General features: G+C 45.4%; 6 protein-coding genes across 7 annotated transcripts; 3 read left to right on the top strand and 3 right to left on the bottom strand.

Moving 5' to 3' along the window:
- The first annotated feature begins 580 nt into the window (after positions 1-580).
- On the top strand, positions 581-2,623 carry H257_13264 (hypothetical protein). The gene is made up of 2 exons (XM_009840729.1): positions 581-1,052; positions 1,491-2,623. Exons 1-2 carry the CDS (start codon positions 585-587, stop codon positions 2,556-2,558), a joined length of 1,536 nt encoding a protein of 511 aa, XP_009839031.1. The 5' UTR covers positions 581-584; the 3' UTR covers positions 2,559-2,623.
- Positions 2,624-3,611: 988 nt separating this feature from the next.
- H257_13263 (hypothetical protein) lies at positions 3,612-4,621 on the top strand. The gene has a single exon (XM_009840728.1). The coding sequence runs from the start codon at positions 3,681-3,683 to the stop codon at positions 4,422-4,424; it is 744 nt and encodes a 247-aa protein (XP_009839030.1). The 5' UTR covers positions 3,612-3,680; the 3' UTR covers positions 4,425-4,621.
- Positions 4,622-7,241: 2,620 nt separating this feature from the next.
- On the bottom strand, positions 7,242-7,636 carry H257_13262 (hypothetical protein; the record flags this gene model as incomplete). The annotated part of the gene is made up of 2 exons (XM_009840727.1): positions 7,242-7,484; positions 7,550-7,636. 2 exons carry the CDS (start codon positions 7,634-7,636, stop codon positions 7,242-7,244), a joined length of 330 nt encoding a protein of 109 aa, XP_009839029.1.
- Positions 7,637-12,060: 4,424 nt separating this feature from the next.
- Positions 12,061-15,444, top strand: H257_13261 (hypothetical protein). The gene is made up of 3 exons (XM_009840726.1): positions 12,061-12,655; positions 13,273-13,689; positions 14,572-15,444. The coding sequence occupies exons 1-3, from the start codon at positions 12,116-12,118 to the stop codon at positions 15,337-15,339; spliced, it is 1,725 nt and encodes a 574-aa protein (XP_009839028.1). The 5' UTR covers positions 12,061-12,115; the 3' UTR covers positions 15,340-15,444.
- Positions 15,445-17,118: 1,674 nt separating this feature from the next.
- Positions 17,119-19,403, bottom strand: H257_13260. Of its 2 annotated transcripts, XM_009840725.1 has the most exons (4): positions 18,869-19,403; positions 17,991-18,377; positions 17,418-17,589; positions 17,119-17,365 (listed from the first exon to the last, which is right to left on the bottom strand). In XM_009840725.1, the coding sequence occupies exons 1-4, from the start codon at positions 19,331-19,333 to the stop codon at positions 17,205-17,207; spliced, it is 1,185 nt and encodes a 394-aa protein (XP_009839027.1). In that variant the 5' UTR covers positions 19,334-19,403; the 3' UTR covers positions 17,119-17,204. The 2 variants fall into 2 exon arrangements, with proteins under 2 accessions (XP_009839027.1, XP_009839026.1); XM_009840724.1 differs by having other exon boundaries at positions 17,418-18,377.
- A 1,258-nt stretch (positions 19,404-20,661) lies between these two features.
- On the bottom strand, positions 20,662-21,944 carry H257_13259 (hypothetical protein; the record flags this gene model as incomplete). The annotated part of the gene is made up of 1 exon (XM_009840723.1): positions 20,662-21,944. The coding sequence occupies one exon, from the start codon at positions 21,942-21,944 to the stop codon at positions 20,697-20,699; it is 1,248 nt and encodes a 415-aa protein (XP_009839025.1). The 3' UTR covers positions 20,662-20,696.
- Between the last annotated feature and the right edge of the window lie 2,764 nt (positions 21,945-24,708).

Raw genomic sequence — 24,708 nt, 5'->3', positions numbered from 1 at the left:
TACATTGACAACAAGGTCTAGGGTGTTTAGTTGGTCAGAATAAACAATGCTGTACTGTACTATTAATAGTAGTAGCTCGTCCACGAAAACACCAGCTCTATAACTAGTCAAAATAGCTCGTTTGGTAAACACAGCCAAATCAAACCACCAAGGGGCATTATATACAGTAAGTTATGTACAGTAGTACCTCAAACAGTACTTAAGCACCGACCTTGCCGTACCGGTATATATACTGTATAGTGTGACTTATATTGTCTTGGTGACATTTGTAGGCGTACGTGTCACGTGTCCAGTGGATCCTCGGCTCTACGAGAAGCTTCTTCTTATACAACAACCAAGATAACGGTATTCTTGCATGGCAAATCTCATGAGTACACATAATACACTGTAGTGTATGTGACATTCTGAAGTACCACCAACCTACATTTCCCTACAGTGGTATATTGCAATCATATGAGATACAAATTTTAATTCCAAATATTTATGTTATATACAAACACCGTATGTAGCACGTCCATGTGCGGTTTTTAAAAATGCAAGCCAAGGTACCTTTGACCTTTTCGTTGCATTGTTGCATTTCCCCGATGAAAGTCAAAGTTCCATTGCCCGATGGGTTCTTCAGCACGCCGCCGCTGTCCGACAACCTCCGCCACGAGTACATTCGTCAGAGCCAGCGCTCTCTCGTAGACTTTGTCGCGAAGACGAGGCTCCGCGGAGGTCCAATCTCATGGACATTTGACCACGAACATCACGGGGTGACCGTGTACCGCGGCAAGGACATGCATCTCCCGAGTGGATATCGAACCGTGTATTTGAATGTGACAGAGGTGCAGGCAACACTGGACGAAGCCGCGTCGATCATGAGCGCGGGGGCGGACGGCCGTCGCGACTACTGCGCGACGTACCACAACGACCAGGTGGTGGACCTGAAGAACTTGTATCCGCTCGCCACTCCCACACCATCCCATCCGCACAACTCGATCTCCATCAAATGGCGCGCCGTGACTGCCAACAATCCACTCATCAAGCTTCGCGACATGGTGTTCATCGAGGTATATCAAGCAACCGCCATTATATATATATATATATATATATCCTATCGTGGATTTGTTTGATCTCGTATCTGAGCAATACGCGCCAAACTATATGGAATATACCAAACATTTATACTAGTATATTGCAACCTATAGCTAATAATAATACTATAGTCATGAACTATTAATAGTACTGGGGCTATCAGTCTTTGAACCAATCCGTGCTTGGTTGTTCTTTCTTTTTGATCGTATGCTGCCAATATAATATAGTTCGAAGTATTCATTAGCCAAACTACTATATATATATTATATATATCAAGACTGTCACACCGAAAATGAAAATTCTACTATTCTTCTTTCATCAAAAAATACTATCATCAGGTAGTTGAGCATTACAATTGGTGGTGATTTGTAGTAATATGATGATAGTTATCTAATATGTGTATATTTTTCTAGTACTGCGACGACTTTACGATCGACGGACTTCGCGGGTTTGGCCGATGTATGACATCCATTGACTTGGGGAAGATCGTGCCCGATCTTGAAAGGTCGTTGGGGATTGTACGGTGTCACATGTGGCTGGGCGGCGACATATTTGTCGAGCATCGACCGGGGTACCTCAGCGTGTTTCGCATCTACCAGCAAGACGCCAGGGGAGCACTGAGACCTTGGCTTGTGGATCGATTCGCCAAACACAAGATATCCCAATGTATGGCTTCGCTGGACCGAAATTTCCGCCACGAGCGGGTTTTGTCATTCAACCTTTTGCCAGAATGCGCGTTCGTTCCACCAGCGTCGCGGTCGCATTGTGCGCTGTGCAGAGCCAAATTTAGCTCTCGATTGCATCGAGCGGTGGTGAAAACCCATTGCTACAAGTGCGGCGAAGTGCTCTGCGGGACGTGCAATCCTCTGTGGAAAGTAGGAGAAGTAATAAAAAGTAGCCCCGAACACCAAGCAAAGCCCCATCTAGTACGGCCGACATCCCCATCCAAGCGCATGGTGCGGGTGTGCGTAGCCTGTACCTCGATGCGTCCAACCAGCGTGATGACGCGGCCGCCTGTGCACTCGGCATATTCCACCGACTCGTCTGCCCCTTCAGACATTATTTCTTACGGCAATATGCGACACAGTTGTGTTGGTGCAGCTGCTGCGACAATAGACCACGTTACAGCAACGACCCAGTTGTTTGAAATCACACCAAGTGCGCGCCCTCTATCGAACGGATCAGACTTTCCGTTTTTGTTGGCACGTAGTCCACATCACCTTCCATCACAAAGCAGGGGGGGGGCTTTGCAGGGCGAGACGGCGGGCATGCTACTGCGAGACCTGGACGACCGCGCCACCCCCGGACAACTGCGCCAGTTGCTCCACCACTTGCACTCACTAAACCTCGGGAATCCATCGACCCAAAACCAACACGATAATGATGTCACAAACATGTATGCAACCACTCCCCCCGTTGAACCCCACCCCCGTGGATACTATTACTACCCTGCTATCCCCACACTCGCGCCAACGGCATAGTAGATGTACTAGTATATATATATATATACGGGGTAATAATATATATATATGCGGTGTAACCCCACCCCGTGGATACTATTACTACCCTGCTACCCCTACACTCGCGCCAACGGCGCAGTACATGTACTAGTTAGTATATATGTATATACGGGGTAATAATATATATATATATACGGGGTAATAATATATATATATGCGGTGTAACCCCACCCCGTGGATACTATTACCACCCTGCTACCCCTACACTCGCGCCAACGGTATAGTACCAGTATACTACGTAGTATATATATGTGGTCTAATAATTTATATATATACGGTGTAATAATATATATATATACGGGTGTAATAATATATATATATACGTGTAATAATATATATATATATATATGCGGTGTAATAATATATATATATACGTGTAATAATATATATGCGGTGTAATAATATATATATATACGGTGTAATATATATATATATATATATATATTTGCGGTGATATAATAAATATATGCGTTGTAGTTTTTCAAGAGAGATCAGCAAATGATGGGGGGAAGGTCCGAAGTGCCAAGATATTCTAGAGTTTAGTTGGTCGCGGTAAGTAGTGTCGGACGAATTATACCGGAAATAACCTGAGCTAAAGGAAAAATGGTGTAGTATTTAGTAATTTGATTATGAAATGTTTGTTAAGAATCACTTGACAAAATGTGAAAAGCCTTCCTGTGAGCGGAGATATGCGAATTCTACGATGACTACTCGGAAAAAGTGATACAAATTTGGTCATTTACGTTACACCTTTCTGTAGCGTCAGCATCGACTGCCATTACGTATCTGTTGATGAACTCTGCAAAAAAGTGTGTAAATACAGTATTGCTGTCATCGTGCTTGTAGCTGTGGCGCTGTACAGTATTAATACTATTTGTAGTTATTAATAATATCATAGAGAATCGGCCATGCATTCGCACTTGTCGCATTGGGATTCTTCGAGAAGATTGAGACTATCTATACTTGAACCTAGCCTCAACTCTATCAATTCGTTTGAATCTCGATTTCATCATAGCCACATAACACAATTGATCTATTTCTTCATTCGAGGTCGATGCACCCCCTCGTGCTTTCAAACACGCGATGGTCCACCGTGGCCGTGTTGGACCGATAGTCGACACTACTAGTCGTACTACTAGTACTACTATCCACGACACTGCCGTCTTCGTGCATCATCATCATGACAGTCGTCGAGTGGCGGGCGGGAAATGTCATAGACGACTGCATCCACTGGGGCGGCGAATGCGAGTTGGGCTCGTACATGTAGTGCGTCCCCGTCTGGAGGGGGGCCGCGACACTGGACCCCCGATCGGCGCCATCGAACGTATTCACGAGGAACGGAATCGTAGTTGCGCCGTCATCGTCGATTACAAGGCACGACCCGCGCGGGGGCTGCTGCTGCCAACCTGGCATGTCGATGGATGGACGAGGTGGCGACAGTCGAATAATCGAATGATGACCCAGCTCTTCTTGCTGTGGCTCCGTTGGTCGGGGGGGCTGGTGATGATGATGGTGGATGTAGTTCACCGATGGGTTCCCATGAATATGCCCAACAGCAGCGTTGTCCTCATCCTGCGAAGTGCGCCTATCCAGGCTCGACAACAAGTGACCACCATTCCGGCCCGAGCCATGGACGTTGGTGTTGCTTTGCCGTCGAGAAGAGCCGATCGATTCCGCCGTGATGGCATGGGCGGGGTTGTTGATGGCAGTGGACATGCAAGGTACGCATACTCGGGCGTGATATCCGTCTACGACAAGGCGCCGGCTGCATCGATGGCACACAGCTTGGCTGCACGGGTGGCACGTGTATTTGGTGCGGACACATAGGAAGAATCGACCCGTGCACACGGCGCACTGCGAAGCCCCTCGACCTGACGCGGACGGGCGAAGCGGGGTGGGGGGGTGGCTACGGAAGAACGCGTTTACAAGGCGGGCGTGGTGCAGGTGCGCATCGAGTTTGGCCACCAACGGCGTTTCACTTGTGAGCCATCTAGACAGCCACGGAGGCAACAGCCCGTTCCAGTCGGTCTGGTATAGCTGGCTCACAGTTACACATCCTCGGCGTAGGGTGCTCGGAAAACAGACGGTTCCCCCCAAGTGGATGTAGCCGCGAACAAACCCTAGGGGTTGCTGTAGGTCGGGGCATACACTGGGGAGGTCGATAGACTGCACGCATTCACCGACGCCCCCGACGCCATCCATGCTGAACGCATCTTGGTACTACATAGACATTCCCCCGCCTACTAGTAAGCATATACCTACCTACCTCCATAGGTATGTAGGCAGATAATACAGAAACGTTACCTCTAGCATGCACACATCCCGCCGACGATGAACAGAGCTCGGCTGCAGGCCCCGCCACTGCACTACCAGACTGCTTGTGTTCTGCGGGACCGGTGGTTGTATCCGGTACAACGTTTGACAGTCGACTGTGAGCGCTTTGTGATAAGTGGCGGCGCCGTCTGGCTGGCGCAGGAGCTCGGCCATGTCGTCCAGCGTACCCCGGACGTCGGTCACTCGAAGCAACACCGAGGAGGCCTCCAGCGGCAGAAACGGATCGTTGCCTCGGTACACCAGCACGCCGTTTGATTCGTGATCCAGTGTCCACGTGATGGGGCCGCCGTGAAGGCGTGTCTTTTGTGTGAGATCCACGAGCGCCTGCTGGCTTCGACGGACCAAATCCCATTGCGCCGCAGACGACAGGTCGGGGCACATGAAGAAGTCGGGGGGTAGCCGCTGACGGGATGACTGCGATGCCGTTGACGACATGGTTGTCGACTTGCGGAACGCCATGTCAATCTACTGCACAAACAAGACCAAAGTGGTGTCCGAGATACCCCTGCGAGCGACTTGTGTGTCGCCGGGGTGGAGATGCTCAAAGTATGGTACAGTAAGTGTGGCCGCTGTCAAACAACGAGGTGATGATAGGAGTAAGCTTCGTGGCAGTTGATTCGTCGAGGCCGTGACTGCCAAATGTCTTGCCGTTACAAATACACCAACCTCCCAACCAATTGGCCTTGGTGAGAGCTTTGGTGTGATCTTTATAATCTCGAGTAACGTTCTCAACCCACTACTGTACAGGCAGCTGTTTTCGAGTGTCGATTTTAGATTCACACTTTCGTTTGGAAGTTCTAGAGTTCCATACTGTAGCTTGGTTTGGTCTGACCTTGGACTGTGCCGTAGACTAAAAGTCCCCTTTGATTTCGTTAAACTGTATTCGAGGACACAATACTGTACATACCTGGTATTGTCGATTCGAAATTGGAGTGGGGAGCTCAAAAATCGAATGAGCAGCACCTATTGTAGGGGTCTGTCTGGATCAGGCATGACATAAGTGGATCGAAATACATCAGTTTTCATCCATTTTCTCAATGCAGTTGGTCAATAAAAAAACTGCGAGTCGATTCTAATAATCATTCATTCAACGTGTCGTTAACAGAGAATGTTCAAATGCAGTACTTACTGTACGTACTCCAAGTACAGTAGTACCAAATGAGAAAGATAGCTTCAAAATGATTAGGGTTAAATTAAATAATTCTAATTGGACAAAAAGGTCCGTTTCTTTGAGAATAATTCCCTCATTAAAACAGTCTCACTGTTGTTTTGACCCGAAATACTGTTTCAATGAGGGAATTCATACTGGTACTCAAGTACAGCTTTTCTCCAGTAGCCCAGTAACCTGGGACTCCGTCCTACCCCCGGTGAGTACATACGATGGTAAATCTCCGGGGTTAACTGCATCGCTAGTGGTTAGCTATCGCTAACCGCTGAGATGCACCCCTAGTAAGAGGTGAGGTGGCCTGAGCATACAAAGTTCCTTTGAACGAATCGAAATAATATGTTATGGAGATTAACGCATACTGGTACTAGTACTTGTAGGTTTTATTCATAACCGTTTCTCTATTGGTCGCCTGACTTCACATTTTACAGTATGTATATTAATAGTAACGTTACTATGAATTAATAGTACCTACAGTATTCTCCAAGGGTTCGCAGCATGTAAAGTATTTTTAAATCTGATTGGTCTCTGTATATAAGCCAGTAGTTTTATTAATACTTTCTCGAAATGAATACTATTTTATATTTATATTACGATTTGTATTCACCGTGCCCGATCCAGACAGACCCTTACAATAGTCGGCAGACAATGGATCGACCAATCAAAACCCAGGACACTAATCAAATGGCCAATCAAACTCTCTCTTCGACCATTTCAACATCGAATTAGTATGTGATCTGAATTAGTGTGACATAGGACAAGTCAGTACAAAGAATCGATCGATAGATTTGGCGAATCAGCTCAAAAGTCCAAATTTCGGGTACAAGGGCAATATTGGCATGAATTTTGCTTAACTTTCGATCGGTACGGTATTTACTGTTAGCTGTGACAAAAATTGTTGGTATTTCATTGGGTACAACTACAGTACTACAGTACTCTCGACAGCTGAAACTCCTCAGTCGTCTGTATCGGCGGTGGTCGACGTCGACTCCCTCGATGTTCGTGGTGCCTGCAGTCGTTGTATTTGCTTGCCTGGGGCTAAAGTTGGCATGCGGTGGTCGAGGTGATTTTGTAGTCGGGAAGGTAGCTAGCCTGTGGAACAATCTGGCCTGGGAAGGGCGAGATGGATCCGGTTGAAAACGTCGTCAGTGGTGCTGCTCTGTCGAGTCTTCGCCTTCTTCCAGCGTGACGAAATTCGTCATCATGATGGGTATCTCGTCTTCGTAGGCTGGCATACCACTCGCCGCGTCGGTGGGATCGTATTTAGTACTACTACTGCTGGAACGACGGCGGGGGTCACTGAAGGTCGTGAGCAGGGGGTGCGCGTCACATTCTCGAAACGAGAGCGTGACCACAGCGTGCCGATCGTCCAAATTGGGGGGTGCCACCTGCCATGTGGATCTGACCGTGGAGAGTTCGTCATCCATGGTAACGTAGCCATTTCCCTTGCTACGGGCAGCATCAGGGGAGTCGACGAGCAGTCAGTACACACTTGAAAGGTCACGGTAGTTGCCGCAGAGGGGTTAGCTCGTCGAAACATGGACCCCCTTCCTGGAGGTTTGACCAAGCTACAAAATGAAGTCCGGCGTGTATTCGGTATCGCCATTACTTGATGATCGGGGATGCGATACATGTGATGGCATTGTCGACACACGACTTCGCCGCAATTTCGCCAGTTATACTTTTTGTTGACCAACAACATGGACAGCTTGCCCCGGCATAGTGCAATATAGTTAAAGATACCATGACGAAGATATGTGAAGGTCAGTACAATGGAAAAAAGAGCGTGGTGTGATAGTATGTCGTACTACTGTACTACGTAGTAGTATGTACGGTAGTATCCATCATAACTCCGATTGTGCGAATTGGTGGGTCAGTGAAGATGTTGCTAACGTTACATGTATTAATAACGTTAATGCAGTTGTTTTCTGTTAACGCAAGCACCGGAACACAAACTCCTTCGAGCCCCAGTGTAGTGGCCCTGGCAACACCGGGTTCCTACGAATTCACAGAGATGAACATGCCATGTGCGTCGGTGGACGATCCACGACCTGTCTATGGGTGTACATCAAGCACAACAGCACTCCACATATGTACTCCACAACGACCCTCAAGCGTACCTTGTCAGAACGAATTTCCTTCGTTAAGGTGGGTGGGTGGAGTGCTACACCCTAAACGAAACTGAGCAAATTATGCAATTCACACAGTAAATTAACTCTTATAGGTATTTACAGGCTGTCTGGACCTACCATTTATGCATGCATTCAAGCGCTGGACGCCTCCAAGTCAGAGCTGAGTATGCCAGTGCGTCTCCAGCAGTTTCTCACAGTGGAAATGATGTCATCCATTTCAATGCCAAACGATTGAAGTGTTTGAATTTTGAAAAGTCATCACCTTCCGATATGGTTGGATAATATAAAGTTTCAATTATTATCAAGTTTACCCCGTTTCGTTTAAGGGGGGAAATTGAGATTTATCCCTAAGACTCCAATAAATCTCACATTTATCCGTACATTATCCGAATAAATCTCATTCGATAAATCCCACGAGGTGGAGTTGCTCTGACAATAATCAAGAATTTTGAAGCCCTATTGGGAAAGACGTGTACGTCACTGGGGGGGGTACAACGATTCATTTTGCGGAATTGATTGTCCCTGCTATTTTCGCTAAAGGTAGTCGATTTCGCTGGCCCAGGCCCTAGTAAGCTTCCGTCAGGCCGCATTCGATAAGGATGACGAGCGCGTCGAAATTGTTCGGCAACCCCCCCACCCAAACTACAACACCAAGGCTATCGACAACGGAGTTGAACCTGCCTAGGGTACTCTGACGAAGCACACCTAATACTGAGGCAAATATTATAGAGAATCATAAAGTATCAATGCAGGGAATTATAAAGTGGGGGGGCTTGATCCCTGGTCTTTATCACCGAGAACACTACACATGTCACGAAGCCACGAAACCCGACTTTACGTACTACCCTGTAGAACTAACGTTAGTGCAGTATAAGTCTTTGTCGACCAAGTCTGTGTGCTTGGTCGACAATCTTGCCATCGTTACGCATACCATCGTTTATGCACACATACGCCGTGCATTGAGTTCCTCTCGATTTATTCGCTCAATGCAAGGCGGATCTGCTGTCCGAAGCAACGAGGTAATCTTTGACGATTTCTGTCAGGCAAAGAGTACTAACAAGAAGTCGTTGAACAAAAAAGAACTGTTTGTAGAAACATGCATCGGTGGCAAATTGTCATCACGACTTGTCACTTGTTGGGATTGTGTAGTTCTGGCGATGGAGTCCAACATTCCGAAAAGTGGCAAGCGTTACCCAGGTCATAGGTAGATAGATATACCACCAGAATGCGTCCTACCTATATGGTAGAATAACGGGTCACCTGTCAATAAAGAGATAGCTTGAAGACATGATGTACTCGCAGTATTTGTTCACATACAATAGCTTTAGCCCTTGCCTTTATCTTGAATTAAGTATACCCCAGTATTATTCGTAGATGACCGCTATTGGTCGGACCTTTCATGTTATGGTTAGGTTTGAGGCAAAATTAATCGCCTGCTGGGTGAAACATATTGACAGAAAACGATACTAACGTTACGTAGTACCTGGTACCAAGTAGTTACTATTAATAGTAGTTAGTTGAATTATACCGCTAGCTACGGTAGGTGAAATATAAACGTGAAGTTTGAGGTTGCCACGAAATTAAATGGAGGTAGCCAAAATATATTGGTGGTCAGGTGAAATATACTGCAAGGTAAGCGAAATATCGTGAAAAAAAGCCGCATAGAAGTGTAGTAACTAGTACGCCGTACACCACCACAATCACAACGTTGGACTTACACTCCGATAACGTTAACTTTAGAACGTTAATTCATGGACGACCAGTAAATTTGGTCAGATTACATGGTGACCTTTCACAACATTGACTCGCACTTAAGAGAACCCCAACCATTGCCAATACACCTAGAAACTTCCAACATTTCACAAACCGTCTGGCTGCTATTTCATCGTCATTTCTCAAATTTTAAGTAAAACGAGACGTAGTTTCGACAGATCTCGTCGAATAATTGGTCGAGTAATAGACTTTAAACCAAGTGATATTTTGTATAGGGCCAATGTAGGCCAGTAGATTTTGGCCATGAAGGATACATGATGTTACTCCGGCCGGAGTATTAATAGTACTCAGAGTATTAAACTTGTATTCGTATTACTTTAACCCACCTTGGCAGAAATAAAACGTATAAAGTTGAGCTTTAACGTGGTCAAAGTTTAGGTTGAACCCACAATGTAAAAATGTTTTATAGTAAAACCTGGACCATATAACCCCTACGTACCTGTGGGTAACAACAGGTTGACATACCGATCAAACTGATCAAAGAGTTTAACAGTAAGAACCCTTGTATGCATGGTTGCAGATGTATATTCTTGCCAGACGTTGTAGATTTTTGGAAGAAGTTGTACACGCTAAAAAGGCGCTTGTATTTTCTATTTTTCTCGACCTGAAATAATTGCCCAGTGGTATATCTAGCAGTTTGTACGATCGATAGTGAGTAGTATTATTTTGCAAACGGAGTACTACTCTGTATTTTTATTGTAACCAGCTTCGAATAGGACACCAGAAAGGTAGACACTATTAGGGGAAGTTCCAAGTAGATTTCAGAAATAGCATGAGCCAATCAAAATCGATTTACCTCTTCTTTTTTTTTCACGATTTAGAAAAAGACGTCAAGGACCTCTTTTCTACTTTTGATATACTGAGTTGCGTAAAAAGTCGCACAAAAAGAGGTAAAAAAGTAGGAAACTGTACTTGGAACCAATTTTTCATTTTGCTAAAAATATCAACTTGGAACAGGCCCTTAATAGTATTGTCCTTTTAGCCTAAATACGGACGTGGCAGCTGATTCGAGAATCAATGTGGGTTATATTTTAAGCTTATTCAATGTATGGTATATAAAATTGAAGATGAACATTTTCCTTGGGCCAAAGCGTTGGGCCAAGCCATACTAGTCGATAATTGGTTGAAGTTTCTCGCTCGTGAGTGCACTTTGATTGACAAAGACATTTGTCACAGTCATTCGATTCCACTCGGAAGTCCTAATTGGAACGGATTTGACAAGATAGAGTATCAAGACGACGAGGAAGGAGCAGCACTTGAGGAAGGGGGGCGAGAGTACGAGGGACACTTGCATGGTCAGGGGGTGGGGGCAAAACTAAAAGTGACTTAACGGACTGACTTAACTACGCGGATAAGCCCGATCCCGGCAGACCAAAGTGCCCCTCTTGAACATTTAGAATTTGAAAGGTATTGGATACCTAACTGATATAAGTAGAACCACTTATCGCGGTGATCTAACATCTTATCTAGCCATGTAGAGGTCACTGTGATCTGTCGAAGCCCCTCTCCAATATCATTTCGGTACTGGTAGGCACAAGCTGTTCAATACTAGTACTAACGTTAGTAGTAGTTAAGTCCGCTAGCTGCCAAAGCAGCTAGTACGCGGCCGAGGCCATTAAGTGCCCGCTGAGCGATTTTAACTTTACAGCGTAATAACAATAACAAAGTACTAACGTTAGTAGTATAACTATGTATGCACTGATTGACCCGTTGCCGACTCTTCCTCCCCCGCAGATTCTACTGTGAAGTGATTGTTTCCAGGGTTTGAGCTAACGATTCGTATACCGTTTTATAATCTATGCTAAAGTTGATTAAACAGACGACTTGGTGGCCTTGGGGGCAGTGCACATGACTCACAATAACTATCTTGATTCTGTTGGATTATATCAACAAATGGCTGTGGTCGTGTTACGGAATATGTACCATTTTCCCTTCTTTGTAAAGACAAACTTGACATTATATCATGAATATCATCGTCGTAGTGAAAAAAGTCACCCATTGGCTAGAATGTGTGTAATTATCCACATTCCAATTGCTGGTGTTTGGACATCAATAATATTACGCAGTCACCACTTGGCAATTATCTCCGTCGTTGTCAGGTGGACAGTCGGTGGATGAAGGCGCTGAATCGTCGGACCACCGCCAGCAGCAGCAGCAGTAGCAGTGGCAGCCTTAGCCGCGGCAAGATGTCCATGACGGGACTCAAGCATCCACTGCCGCCCAACTTCTTTGCTTATCCTCAGACGACGCCGCAAGAGGAATCGGCGTGGATCGAAACCGGCCTGCGCGCGCTGACCACCCTTGTGCGCGACACGCAGATGACGGGGGGACCGATAGAATGGACGCTGAACACGGAATCGAACGGGCTGCAGATCTACTGGGGTTCGGACATTGGGAACACTGACCTGACGGTGTTTATGAGTGTGGCCGAGATCGAAGGCTCGCTGGACGAAGCGGCGGCGCTCCACGTCGCCGACACCCCCGAAACCTACCACGCGTACATCTCCCGATACAACAAGGACGTGATTGACTGCGCTGTGCTCAAGACCCTCGCGCCTCCCACCGCAGAGCATCCACACAATTACATTGGCTTGAAGTGGCTCACGCTGGAGACCCCCATGGCAGTTCGCAATCGCGATTTTACCTTTGTGGAGGTGTGGCCTTTATATATACTATCCCTTCGATAAAGTATCGGGTTTTTACTTTTTCTAGAAGGATTGAACCATTGGTTTCCTCTTGTCATATGCCTGTCGATTTATATATTTATATGTATAAATTTCACTGGAACTACTATTCTATAATCAACTTGGATATATATATATATATATTAAAGAAGAATTGTTGGCTATTGTGATGACTGTTCGAGATATATATTTGAACTGGACAAGTGCGTTGGCTGGCTACCGAGCATCTTGGTCCACTTATCAGCCTAGTATTCTATTGCGTGTATGTTTGCTATCTCTACAGTGAGTGGGCACATTTTTACTCATATATATCATCGTATATATATACTGTATATATATATCTACAGGGCTTGTAGTTGTCAATAGTGCTAGGATTAAATTCTATGTTGCCGTCCATATATTCCCCAACATCGTTGAATGCAGATATATACATAATTGACCACCCATATATTTATATATATATAATTCACCACCCATATATATATATATTTATATACATCTCTCCAATCACATGTTTTAGTACCGGGATGAGTATATTCTATTTTTCTATTCCCACCTATATATATATATCATCTCGTGTGTTGTAGTGTCGGGATGAGTTTTCAATCAATGGAGTCCGAGGGTGGGCCCGCGTGATGCACTCGGTGGAGCTGCCGTGGGTCCCCGAACTTCGCCAAGCTATGGGCATCGTCCGAGCAACGTACGAGAACTCTGGCGTCGTGTTCCAGCAAGTTGTTGGCAAACCCGGCTACCTCCGTGTAGCGCAGCTGTGGAATACCAACCTCCGCGGCTTCATCCCGACGTGGATTCAGCGCATCGGCATTAAGCGCCGCGCGCGATCTGTCCTCGCTTATGATGCATACTTCAGGGCTATACGTCTGGCGAACGAAGCTCTTCTCGATGTCCACGAGCTGGTGCCGCCATCCAGTCGGCGCAAGTGCTATCTCTGCCAGCATGTGTTTAATGCACTCTCGATACGGCAAAATTGCCGCCGATGTGGCGAGGTACAAGGATATATATTATGGGTGTGTTTGTGTGTGGACAGTACTTTTATATATATATATATGTATTGCGTGTTTTGCTCCAACTTGACCCTCCCGCGGTGGGTTCACTGAATGATCGCTGGACCTGCGAAATGTCATATCAAACAATAGTTTTTTAGAGTTTTCTTGACGACGGATGACACCATATTTTTATACCATCGTTTGATATCCAAACAGTATATATTATTCACCCTTCACATTACTTTGAGCTAATCATATCTGTCTTTGCTCGAGGTGGTCGGTGATATTCCAACAACGTGGCACATTCGTAGTGAAAATGCAGCACAATATATATATATATTGTGTTTCATTCAGCCAAGATTATTTGGACTTTTGTGCTAATGTGCCAAATCCATCGATCGATTTATTGTACTGAATTTTGTATGTATAAACATTCAGCGGTTTTGAACCCGATACACACTAATTGACGTCACACACGACTTGGCGCTGTGGATGGCTGATGGTTGTTTTCCTGCAATCTGATTGGCTAAATATTTCTGCCAATTCTTCTGTCCCTTTATTGGGTTGTGTGTCGATATCTTCGGCCCGTCGCTCCTGTGTTAACTAAACACAACTATATATTGTCTTTCTTTTACCCAATATTTGGACTTTTGTGCTGATTCTTTGCCAAATCTATCGATCGATTCTTTGTAAGATCGTCCAGTATCACACTAATTTCGATCACACACTAATTCGATCTTGAATTATTCGAAGAGTGGATTTGATTGGCTAGTTGATTCATGTTTTGTGTTTTGATTGGTCAATCGCTTCTCTGCTGATTTGGTGATTGAGCATCCCACTGCAATTTCGAATCGAATGAACAATATATATATATATGCGTAGGTGGTGTGTCGCCATTGCAATAAAAAGTGGGAAATCACCGATACCCGGCATATCACACGGCTTGTTCGGGTGTGCTTCAAGTGCTCGGCGGGGCCGCCCATGACCTTGGACGACTCGGAGGACGAAGGCGGCGCGTCCATGCTGCATCCGAAGTACGTGTCGGACATGCGCTCCGAACCGGCGAGACGAACAGCGCGCAAGAGCCACGTCCACCAGCCTCAGCAGTCTCATCATCCACTTGACGCTCCATCGGCTAGACTCCCCCTAAAGCAGCCCCATCAGCCCTTGTATCTCCCTCAATACCAAGAACAACTACAGCAACATTCCCATCACTTTTCAATGAAGGTGGAGCCCCCGACGTCGCCGCTTCGCCAGATGCAGAAACAATCGGCGTATACTTCGAAATCAACGACCTACAACTGCCACCAGAATGCCCCTCCTCCGACCCAACAAGGACTTCACAACCACTACAACCCGTGGGACGACGTACCATCGAGTCGAGATTTGCCAGTGTTTCTAAACGACCCCCATAACCATCAACATCACCAGCCCATGTATCACCAGTATACGAGTACCCCCCAGTTTAAGAATTGGATGGACCCAGGATTGGTGGCTGGAGGCCCTTATGGGCAACGACCAATCACGGACGACCAACGAAGCGCCGACAACAACTCGACCGTGTCCAAAGCCCAACTCATCGACTTGTACAGACAACTCAAGCACATGAAACTGGAAGGAGTCCCCACGCCCGTGTCGCACGCTGCTTGATGGAAAAGCTCGTGTGTGTGTGTATGTAGTACTAGTAATCAGCTTACTACATACTATTATATTTCAAACCAATAATGAAGAACGCCGCCGCCCTGATTCTCCAACAAACTATATACTGTATTAGAAAGATGAAGAGCATCCCTACTAACATTAGTTATATTACCATGTAGGAAATGGAGTAGTGGTTGTAGTTGTACTAGACATTTGCTATTTCAGGTACACTATGCACCCGCTCGGATGGGAAGTTTTCAGAGTAAGTAGTATTAATATACGTAAAACTTACTACGTACTATACGAATAGTAGCATTCAACACTGGTGCTGTGACAGTGGAATATGCTGTCGCTCCATGAAGGTGGACAAATTTTCTTCCCATGAACTAACTACTTCGAAGTATTACTGTACAGGAATTACGATTAATAGGTAGTAGTAGTAGTAGTAGTACTAGCGTATTTCTTACTATTAATATTACTACTATTAGCATTAATAGCAACACATTTAGTGACGAGTAGTCATAAATGTGGCAACTCTTCATGTATACGTAAGGGCCGAGTTCCGTGCCACATTTATACGTATAGAGGGTCTCAGTTGGTGATCTTCCTGACGTCCAATTTGCTATTACAATAGTGTTTTGTAATCACGAGGAAAAATGCAGATTGTGTGACTTGAAATTGTATCGAATTTCGCATTAGTTTGGAAGTAAAATGGCCTTGAATATTCAAAATCTCGATAACTTAGGCTGAAAACAAATCCGTGCCATTTCGGATGCAAAAATCCTGCCTCGAGTATCAGAATTTCAAAGACGCGTTCTATTGGCTATAATAGGTCAAATATCGACCGAATTGACCTATCAAAGCCGTGGCACGGAACTGTGTTGGCACGGAACTGTGCCTATACGTATACCAACAGCGGCGGCCGTCCCAAACTACTGTACTAGAACACAAGAGTCCAAAGCGGCCGCAATACAGCTAACAGCCACTCTCCACACGTTTCCACCAACCATACGTTACACCATTTTTCGTTTAAGTTCAGGTTATTCCTGGTATATTTCGTCCAACGCGCAACGGATTATGTGCGTTATGTTCGCCAAGCATTCGATATATTTCGTCCATACCCTACTTCGTTGCATTATACTTCGAAGTATTTCGACTAATGTCCGGTATATGTCACCCCAGGCGTTGTTCAATATATTTCAAATGATGTTCCATCTACAGTATATCGATTTTTGAAGCAAATCAAGTAAATCACAGGTGGTGAATACTTGTCTAAATATAGATAAGGTTATTGTGCTTTCGAGTTAAATTTGGTATTTTCGGTAGATTCGACGAACGACGTGAAATCCACCTGAATTCGTCGAGCGTCATTTTAAATATACTCACTGTGACTCCTGTCCGATACATACAACGTTGAGCTCTTTGTGAAATGGAGAAGTTTGGCAATGCACCGGATACGCCTGTAATTTGATTGGTCGAAAGGTTTTTTTCGAAAATTTCATTGGCTGCTTCGTTCCGTCGATTACTGCGTCGATTTATCAAAATAGATGGAAGGAACAACATTTGAAATATATTCAACACTTCGTATGTCAGATATACCGCCTGGGGGTGACATATACCGCGCATTAGTCGAAATATAATCCTACTAAGTAGGGTCTGGACGAAATACATTGAATACTTGGCGAACATACATACTGTAACGCACATAATCAGTTGTGCGCTGGACGAAATATACCAGAATTATCCTGAACTTAAACGAAAAATGGTGTAGTTATTAGTACGTCCATACCACTCAATTATCCAACCATTACTACATTTACTATTAATAGTTAGTATATTTCTCAACCAACAAAATTCCTTGTTCTTTCGACCGTTCATGCTTTGGAATGGTGGCTGCCTGCGCTATGGTACGACTGCCGACCCTCCAAATCAAACGGAGACGTGAACCCTCTTGGGGCCAGAAATCGGATGGTGCCGTCCTTATCCAACCCCACGCTGCCATCTCGGTCCAGGCCTAGTTCTGTAAGAGATGCCACTACAACAACAACAATTACATTATATATATATATATATATATATATTTGTACCCAAATGATCGCTGCCACTCATGGAATCAAACAGCGAATCGTCCACGAGCACATCACTTTTGGCGCCTCGAAACCCCGTAGCTTGCGCCGACGAGCACGCGTAGCACACGCGGGTCTTTCGGCCTTCGGGGGTCGTCATCTTCCAGTATTTGTTGCAGTTCATGCACACTCCCTACACATATAATAATGTATAAATAATGAAATTCACCCATGGTCACGTATAGTCCCGAAACATGGCGAATTCTATATATATATAGTCGTCATAGATCCTAGTTCCAGTAGGAAATAAATGAAGTCACGAACACCATCGAAATAGAGCATAATTTCAGTGATTAATATAAATGAACGGGACATCATACAGAACAAACATCCAATCAAGATGACTTGATCAATATAATAGCAGCCGTACGTTCAAAACTAAAGGATATATATATATACAGCACACAAGAAAATCCAATATTCACATAACTCCAGTATTGTTAAGAGTTATAGTACTGTATATACTTCAATCATTATACGAACGAACGCCCCTCCCCCGTATCATCCAATCATCACACATGTCAATTGTCGTACCTGCAGACATTTGGAACATGTGAGTTGTGGGCCCACTGTACACAGCATACACTTGCGCCGTCGGGTAGATTTGAGCGGCGCCCGGTAGAACGACACGGCGGCTTGCGCGAAGTGCCGATGCAGCCTCGCGAGTGTCTTCATGCGGGCTTTCGACGACAGTTTGACGAGGAATTGGGGCAAGTGGCCCTTGAAGTCCATGCATTGTACGTGGATGATCTGCATTTCGCCGGGAATGGTAGTCTCGGTAAAGAGGTACCCGCCATAGTGGAGCCAGCCACGGACGAGATCGTGAGAGTCCTGGAGGTTGGGGCAGCACGGCAAGTCAATCGATTGCATGCACCGCGCCCAGCCTTTGACGCCGTGGTGCAGTGTCACATCTTGTTGTGCCTGCAAACGATAAATCGATGACGTTATACTTCAAGTGTCGTGATGTATATATATATATATATATCGGGACATGATAGGTGTGTGTGTTGACGAAATGGAGGCTAATGATAGATATATATATATCACACGAGCAAATAACCAGGTTTTGGAAGGAACCTTGTCGCACATTTTCAGAATCAATATGGTGAAGACCTAGCTTCAAGTGTCGATGAAAGGCATCACCATGAACCAAACTGAACTATTTTTTTCACTTGATATATATATATACACTTAATGCAGTAGCCACCATCAGGCTTTCGAAATAATATATTTATTGAGACAATCGAAAATGACACGATCAGCCATTAGATTTCACGATATTCGACGAGGCAGATGAGAAATAATTGTTTGCTAATGCAATATATATATATATATCGATAATTGATAGTGGCGTACCATCCATCAATCAATCGATGGATCGATTGATATGCAATGTCTAAATTATAAAATACCTCGACATAGCACACATCTCGACTCTTGACCAGCGACGTGGGTGATTCAAAGCACTGCCATTTCACCGCTGCATACTCTCGCGGCTTGGCAGCGGACGGCGTTCGAAGGGTGTATAGCGTCGCGCTGTCGCTGACATCGGGCGCGAACGCTGCGCAGTACGCCGTATAGTCGGCTGGGTTGGTACTTTGCATGAGAGAGGCCGCGTCCTCCAACGTCCCTTCCACGTTGGTCACGTGAAGCGTGAGCACGGCCCCGACCGGTGCATGGGTGCCAGACCCAGAGTAGTTCTGGATGCCGTCCTTGTCCGATTCAAGTGTCCACGTGATGGGGCCGCCTTGGAACCGAGCGAGCTCGACCATCGTTTTCAGACCGTTCACAGCGTGGTCTGCCAGCATCGAAGCAGAGTCCACGTCCAGCTCGGGACATGTAAAGAACTTGCGCGGTAGGGGCAGCTTGGCAGGCATCTAAGTACTAGTAGCAGTGTTGGGTTGTGCGTTGGATGCGCACGGGCTGACAGATTGGACAGTGTGTGACTACCAAAACTGGGCATGAGGTCAACATGTCGCACGCAGGTTGTGTGGTGGTGGTGACACGTTTAAACGTAAACCCAGAAAGCAACAACACGTTTTTTGAATCCACAGACTTCAGTACTACTAGTATTACTGTAGTACTACGTAGTATACTTATTGTGGGCTTATTGTGGGGTGTTGGAGGCTGGCTGTACGTAGCAGCATTTGCCTTGGCATTGCTTACTACATACAGTCCAGCTGCGCTTTCAACACCACCAACAACACGTTTGAGAAACTTCACACAGTGGACAAGTATCCGGCAGCGATAGACGAGAACTTGACGTATTAGGGCCAGTGGAACCGACAGTAATGGCGTATGTGCGTTCTTTCATGCCGAAATGGAACTTGACCTACATCCATCCCATATTCAACCACTGTAAGGCTTACAGTTAGATCGGGATTGCAAAGAGCCGGCTTGTGGTGTTGTGGCTGCTGCCCTCAAACGCTGACGTACGAGTTTGCCGTTTACTGTACTGTACCTGAGACTAAAGGTGGCAAAATACAAGGTAGGGGTGATTTAACGACAACATGTTTATACACTTGGTGGCTCCATATGCGTAGCTCACGGTGCTTTTGGGGGTACATGTGAGTTTGTTTGTCATATACTACTAGCAAAGTCGATTTGCCAGTCAATGAAATTGCACCTTTCTGCCATACACATGTACATGTACTGTATGTAACGTTGGTACTGTAATGAATTTCACGAAAACGTTTAAACGCGTTTTATAGTTTCGAGTCATGGATTGATCTGCAAGTCCTGCATAACGTAAAATGCCAATACAGTATGACATACTAGTACGTAGTATAAAACTAAGCCAATCGCTGAGCCCAAATTGGAAAAAGCACCAATCACAGAATAAACCTAGGAATATATTTACTTGCAGCCGTACAACACCAAAGTTTAAAAATATAAATCAACAATTGACAGGCATACCACTTTAAAGAGGTAAAGCATATATGATGAGCTCAATTGTGCGAATTACGTTGCGTGCTGATAATTGGTGGAATACCATGAAAATTGTATACAATTTGGACTTTTCTGTAATTACAGCTAATACTGGTACGTTATTATAAAATATATATTTAATGAGCAAATTATACTATAATGTTCATATTTTTATATTTTTTCAAGGCCATTCTAAAATAACACCTAAATATTGTCAACAATTATATTACCAGTAATATACTACCGGTAGGACGTTAACGTTAATAAAAATATTGTTCACGAAATGAAGCAAAAATAACGTTATTCAACGTTTTAGCAGGCTTCGTACAGCACCACAGGCACGTAATTCTCGTCCCAAGGTTTAGGCGAGCCAAGCACTGCAGTGCATCGCCTGTCAATGTTATCCATCCCATGGAGCCTCGTCAACAGCTGATCCAACGGGCTTTGCAGCAGCTGAATCCCCAGGCTGTGTCCGCTTTCGCTTGTCGAACGATCGGCTACGCTGCTATCCTGCACACTGCTGGTGGTGCCACTGCTGTTTCGCATAAGAAACGCTGGGTTCGTAGTAATACTTCCGAGTCTGCCGCCGTTGTGGAAGCTGGGGTTGGTTGGCTCCAACGAGCAACCATGGCACACGTGTACTTGACAGCGTCGATCCCGACCCAACCGCCACGGTTGCTGGCACCGATGGCACACAACGTGGCCACATTTGAGGCAGTGGAATTTCTTGGAGAGCCGGCCAAACCGACGACAACAAGTCGAGCAAATATGCGATTGACTGAGTGGGTCGAGTTGATGGGGCAGTAAAAAGTGTGTCCTGCCGAGTCGGTGGCGGTGCAATTGGCCATCGAGGGAACCTAGCGTGCGCACGCGTTTCAGAATCAACCTGTCACAGACCCATTCGGGGAGGCGGCCCCCAAAGTCGGCTTGAAACAACAGGGACGCATGGAGGTACCCTGGTTGGGTAGCTGACTCTTGAAATATATGGGCGAACTGAGCCATGTGCATGCGCACAAGGCCTTGGCTGGGCTCGAGGTTGGGGCAAGCCTCCACGTCGACCGACGTTGCCGCTCGCGCCCACCCATGCACGCCGTTGATTTCAAAGTCGTCTTGGAACTCGACCATACAAACGTCTCGCTTCCGAACCATGGGGACGGCTGGCGCCAGTGCCTGCCACTGAACTCCGACGTAGTTGCGGGGGTGGTTGGGAGTCGGTAACGCCAGGTGATACAGCGCCGCCGAGTCTACAACGTCGTCCGTGTCCATACTCGTCAAGCTCTCGTGCGCTCGAAAGAGGTCAGCCACTTCACTTAGCGTGCTGTGCACTTGTGTTGTAGCCATAAACATCGAGTGGAAGTGCCCTACGCCGTGGCCTGCATAAATAGTCACGCCTTTTACTCGGGAATGCACAGTCCACACGACTCGCCCCCCGTCGAGTTGAGAGATTGCGACGGCGTCTTCCAAAGCAGTTAAGCCCCGCTGCACCAATGCTCGCTCCTTTACGGGGTGGAGTGGAGGGCACTTGAACTTCTTATCGGGCGTTGTTGGGGCAATTGTCATCGGTAGGTACTGTATAAATTGCAAAATGAAGTTGTTGTCGATGAGTTGAACTTCGAGTTCACATGTGGTCACGTACATTTTGTACATCAAATATGCAAGTTTAAACACATTGATTGTATATATTGTAGACATTTAAATAAATTTTGCATCTAAAGTAGTTTTATGACTATGCGTAAACAACGATTTGAACCAATTAAGTCGGGGCACAGAACGAATATCAGGCATTTTGAATGACCACAGGTAAGCAAATACTACGGTATTATGGTGTAGCCAGAAGAATTCTTGGATATCTACTGACACGAAAGGCATGCTCTCTTCGAACTGGAGAGTTCGTGGTCTCGTGGTTACAGCGAAACTCGCCCCACTGATTTGCAGCGGGAGGAAGCAAAGCCACGATATGTCTTATCTTCCTACTACTAATACCGTACATGGTAACGTTGTTCAAACCAACCACAAAACCAATATAGTTGTCAATGAAATTCAATCCAATTATTTCTGGTTCTAACATTGTACCACGTCGCAGAGTATTACAGTACTAATTTACAAATACGTACAGTATGTCTATATTTTGCGCTCGTCAATGATGCGGTTCAGTACAGAAATTGAGGGGACGTTGCAACTGTAACAATCTTCCTATTGTAGCAACGTCGGTTGCGAAGTAGAGCGTGTATGAGATTTCTATGCTGAATCTAAATATACAGTAAGCCCAATGAGAATCGATGGTTTCCCTAATATTACACCATTTTGCAGTTAAGTTGGACGAATGCCCGATATATTTGGCGGTGTGCCCGATATAATTAATTGGCCATGTGCCCAAGCAATTAGCCATCTGCCCGATGAATTGTGTCGTATGACCGATGAAAATGGAATAACTCAAATACTATAATTATATTTCATGCAAATCAGTTTTGTTGGGAAACAACATCATGGTTGAAGTTCGGAGGAAAACACTCCAAGGCAAGAATTCGAAACTTTTACTTCAATAAAGTACCAGGTATAGTTTAAGTTCATGATGCGCGCATTGCTTTCCTCCAACACTTGAATGCTAATAATTCAAATCACCAAGGAACGCACAGCATGGACGTAGCTCACCCCCACGAACTCCCGTAATGATGTCAATTGAAGTATTCCCCGTATACTCCAACGTTTCGTCCATACTTCCAACTCCGTCCAAAACTTGAATCTGTCGCGCACAGAGCTCATTTTTCGATTTACCTCACAGTCAAGATACGCACCCTCGATGGACGCGCGGAGGCCATGGGCAACATGGGTGTTGGTATGTGATGTCACATCAGCGATGCTGCATGTGTCGTTTAACGACCATTTGTATATTGAATTGACTTTTGATTGCCATATTCATCGGTCACATGGCCATTATATCGGGCACACGTCCGCGGTGTGCCAAATTAAACGGGCACCAAATACATCGGGTATTCGTCCAACTTAATTGCAAAAAGGTGTAGTACTTCGAAGTGGTAATGGTAGACTGGACGCTCGGGATGAGTTCGCGAACGAAGAAAAACTCCAAAGTCCTAGAGGCATCGACACGGACGATTAAAACCAGCGGATTGTCCTATATATTATATACAGCGATATGGCGACTGGCTGTACACTTTTCAACTTGAATGGCCGTTATTCTGCATACGCTCGCACAGCTTTGTCAAGTTCGAACAGAATTGTATTTCAGTTGGAGTTTGATACAAGAAGTGGCTGCTACACAGAAGTTACCAAGTTACCACCCTCGAAGCTGTTCAATCAATTTACGTTAAACGAAAGCAGTTTGGACGACAAGGTGCGTAATTCCGTTACAGTACCGGTAATGTGGATTCGCCGATGTTGACATTTGCTACCGCAGAACAGTAACACAACCCCCCCAGAAACCAATCCCTAGGAATTCCTTGGTGATCTCAAGTCATCGAGCATTGGGGTAGTTGGTGGGTATATTTACAATCATTGAGTACAGCGAGTAACCCCAGTAACTCGATGTCGACAGATTGCATTTTGCCATCACACGTCGATGACAGCCGCAAATGAGCGCGAATGGCGAGTTGCTGCGAATAAAAATCCATGTCGGGTGCTTTGAACGGCTATCACACACACATTCAAAGCCCAGTGAGGTAAAGTACCCTTGTTTTGGGTAACTTGTCTTGCCTACCTACGGTAGTTAACTACGGCTGTTAACTTATGTCGAACAATCAAATCTATCCATGTCGACCGACGCCACAAAATCGTAGCAATAACTTAACGTTACGAACTATTTAGGGGGCAACGCTTACGACATGCAACTCCTTCAAAGCGAAAATGCCCGCTCGTTATGTCGGACATTGTTCCGAGTCCCCATGAAGCCTAAACGATACGATACGCCAATTATGTGTCGCAGACAGTACGTGGCAGCGCGACGGGTCGAACAGCGGCTGGTACGACAACCAACCAAGATTAACGTTAGACGATTAATCAAAGCCATCGACAACAGCTAACGTTACGTATGTTTCTCGCGCACACGTTACTCCCTCCGTGTCATATAAGTGCGCGACCTAGAGGAGGGTTGACATGACTTCTCATTATATTCTTAAGACATTTTTGACAATCGAAATCGCTCTCTTGGGTTCAAAATTAGTCGCTCTGATTGGACCATTCGAAAGCCACTGTCAAAACCCCCGATTTGGTCCAACTTCGAGCGGGAAATTCAGCGAAATGAAGTCGCTGTGATGATTTCAATACATCAATAAAATACTTTATATAAAACAAACACTCAGAATGACAG

The sequence above is a fragment of the Aphanomyces astaci genome (assembly GCF_000520075.1).
Source record: "Aphanomyces astaci strain APO3 unplaced genomic scaffold supercont1.47, whole genome shotgun sequence".
Taxonomy (NCBI): domain Eukaryota; phylum Oomycota; class Saprolegniomycetes; order Saprolegniales; family Verrucalvaceae; genus Aphanomyces; species Aphanomyces astaci.
The sequence above is the reverse complement of the archived record's forward strand: the minus strand, read 5'-3'. Positions and strand labels throughout refer to the sequence as shown.

What these genes read in the sequence shown, in the direction of transcription:
- H257_13264 (XM_009840729.1), top strand. Translation starts at nt 585, where the DNA reads ATGAAAGTCAAAGTTCCATTGCCCGATGGGTTCTTCAGCACGCCGCCG. An exon ending in GCGACATGGTGTTCATCGAG is followed by an intron (nt 1,053 to 1,490) that starts GTATATCAAGCA and finishes ATATTTTTCTAG; the next exon opens with TACTGCGACGACTTTACGAT.
- H257_13263 (XM_009840728.1), top strand. Translation starts at nt 3,681, where the DNA reads ATGGTCCACCGTGGCCGTGTTGGACCGATAGTCGACACTACTAGTCGT.
- H257_13261 (XM_009840726.1), top strand. Translation starts at nt 12,116, where the DNA reads ATGAAGGCGCTGAATCGTCGGACCACCGCCAGCAGCAGCAGCAGTAGC. An exon ending in GCGATTTTACCTTTGTGGAG is followed by an intron (nt 12,656 to 13,272) that starts GTGTGGCCTTTA and finishes CGTGTGTTGTAG; the next exon opens with TGTCGGGATGAGTTTTCAAT. An exon ending in ATTGCCGCCGATGTGGCGAG is followed by an intron (nt 13,690 to 14,571) that starts GTACAAGGATAT and finishes ATATATGCGTAG; the next exon opens with GTGGTGTGTCGCCATTGCAA.
- H257_13260 (XM_009840725.1), bottom strand. Translation starts at nt 19,333, where the DNA reads ATGCCTGCCAAGCTGCCCCTACCGCGCAAGTTCTTTACATGTCCCGAG. An exon ending in GAGATGTGTGCTATGTCGAG is followed by an intron (nt 18,378 to 18,868) that starts GTATTTTATAAT and finishes TATCGTTTGCAG; the next exon opens with GCACAACAAGATGTGACACT. An exon ending in CATGTTCCAAATGTCTGCAG is followed by an intron (nt 17,590 to 17,990) that starts GTACGACAATTG and finishes TTATATGTGTAG; the next exon opens with GGAGTGTGCATGAACTGCAA.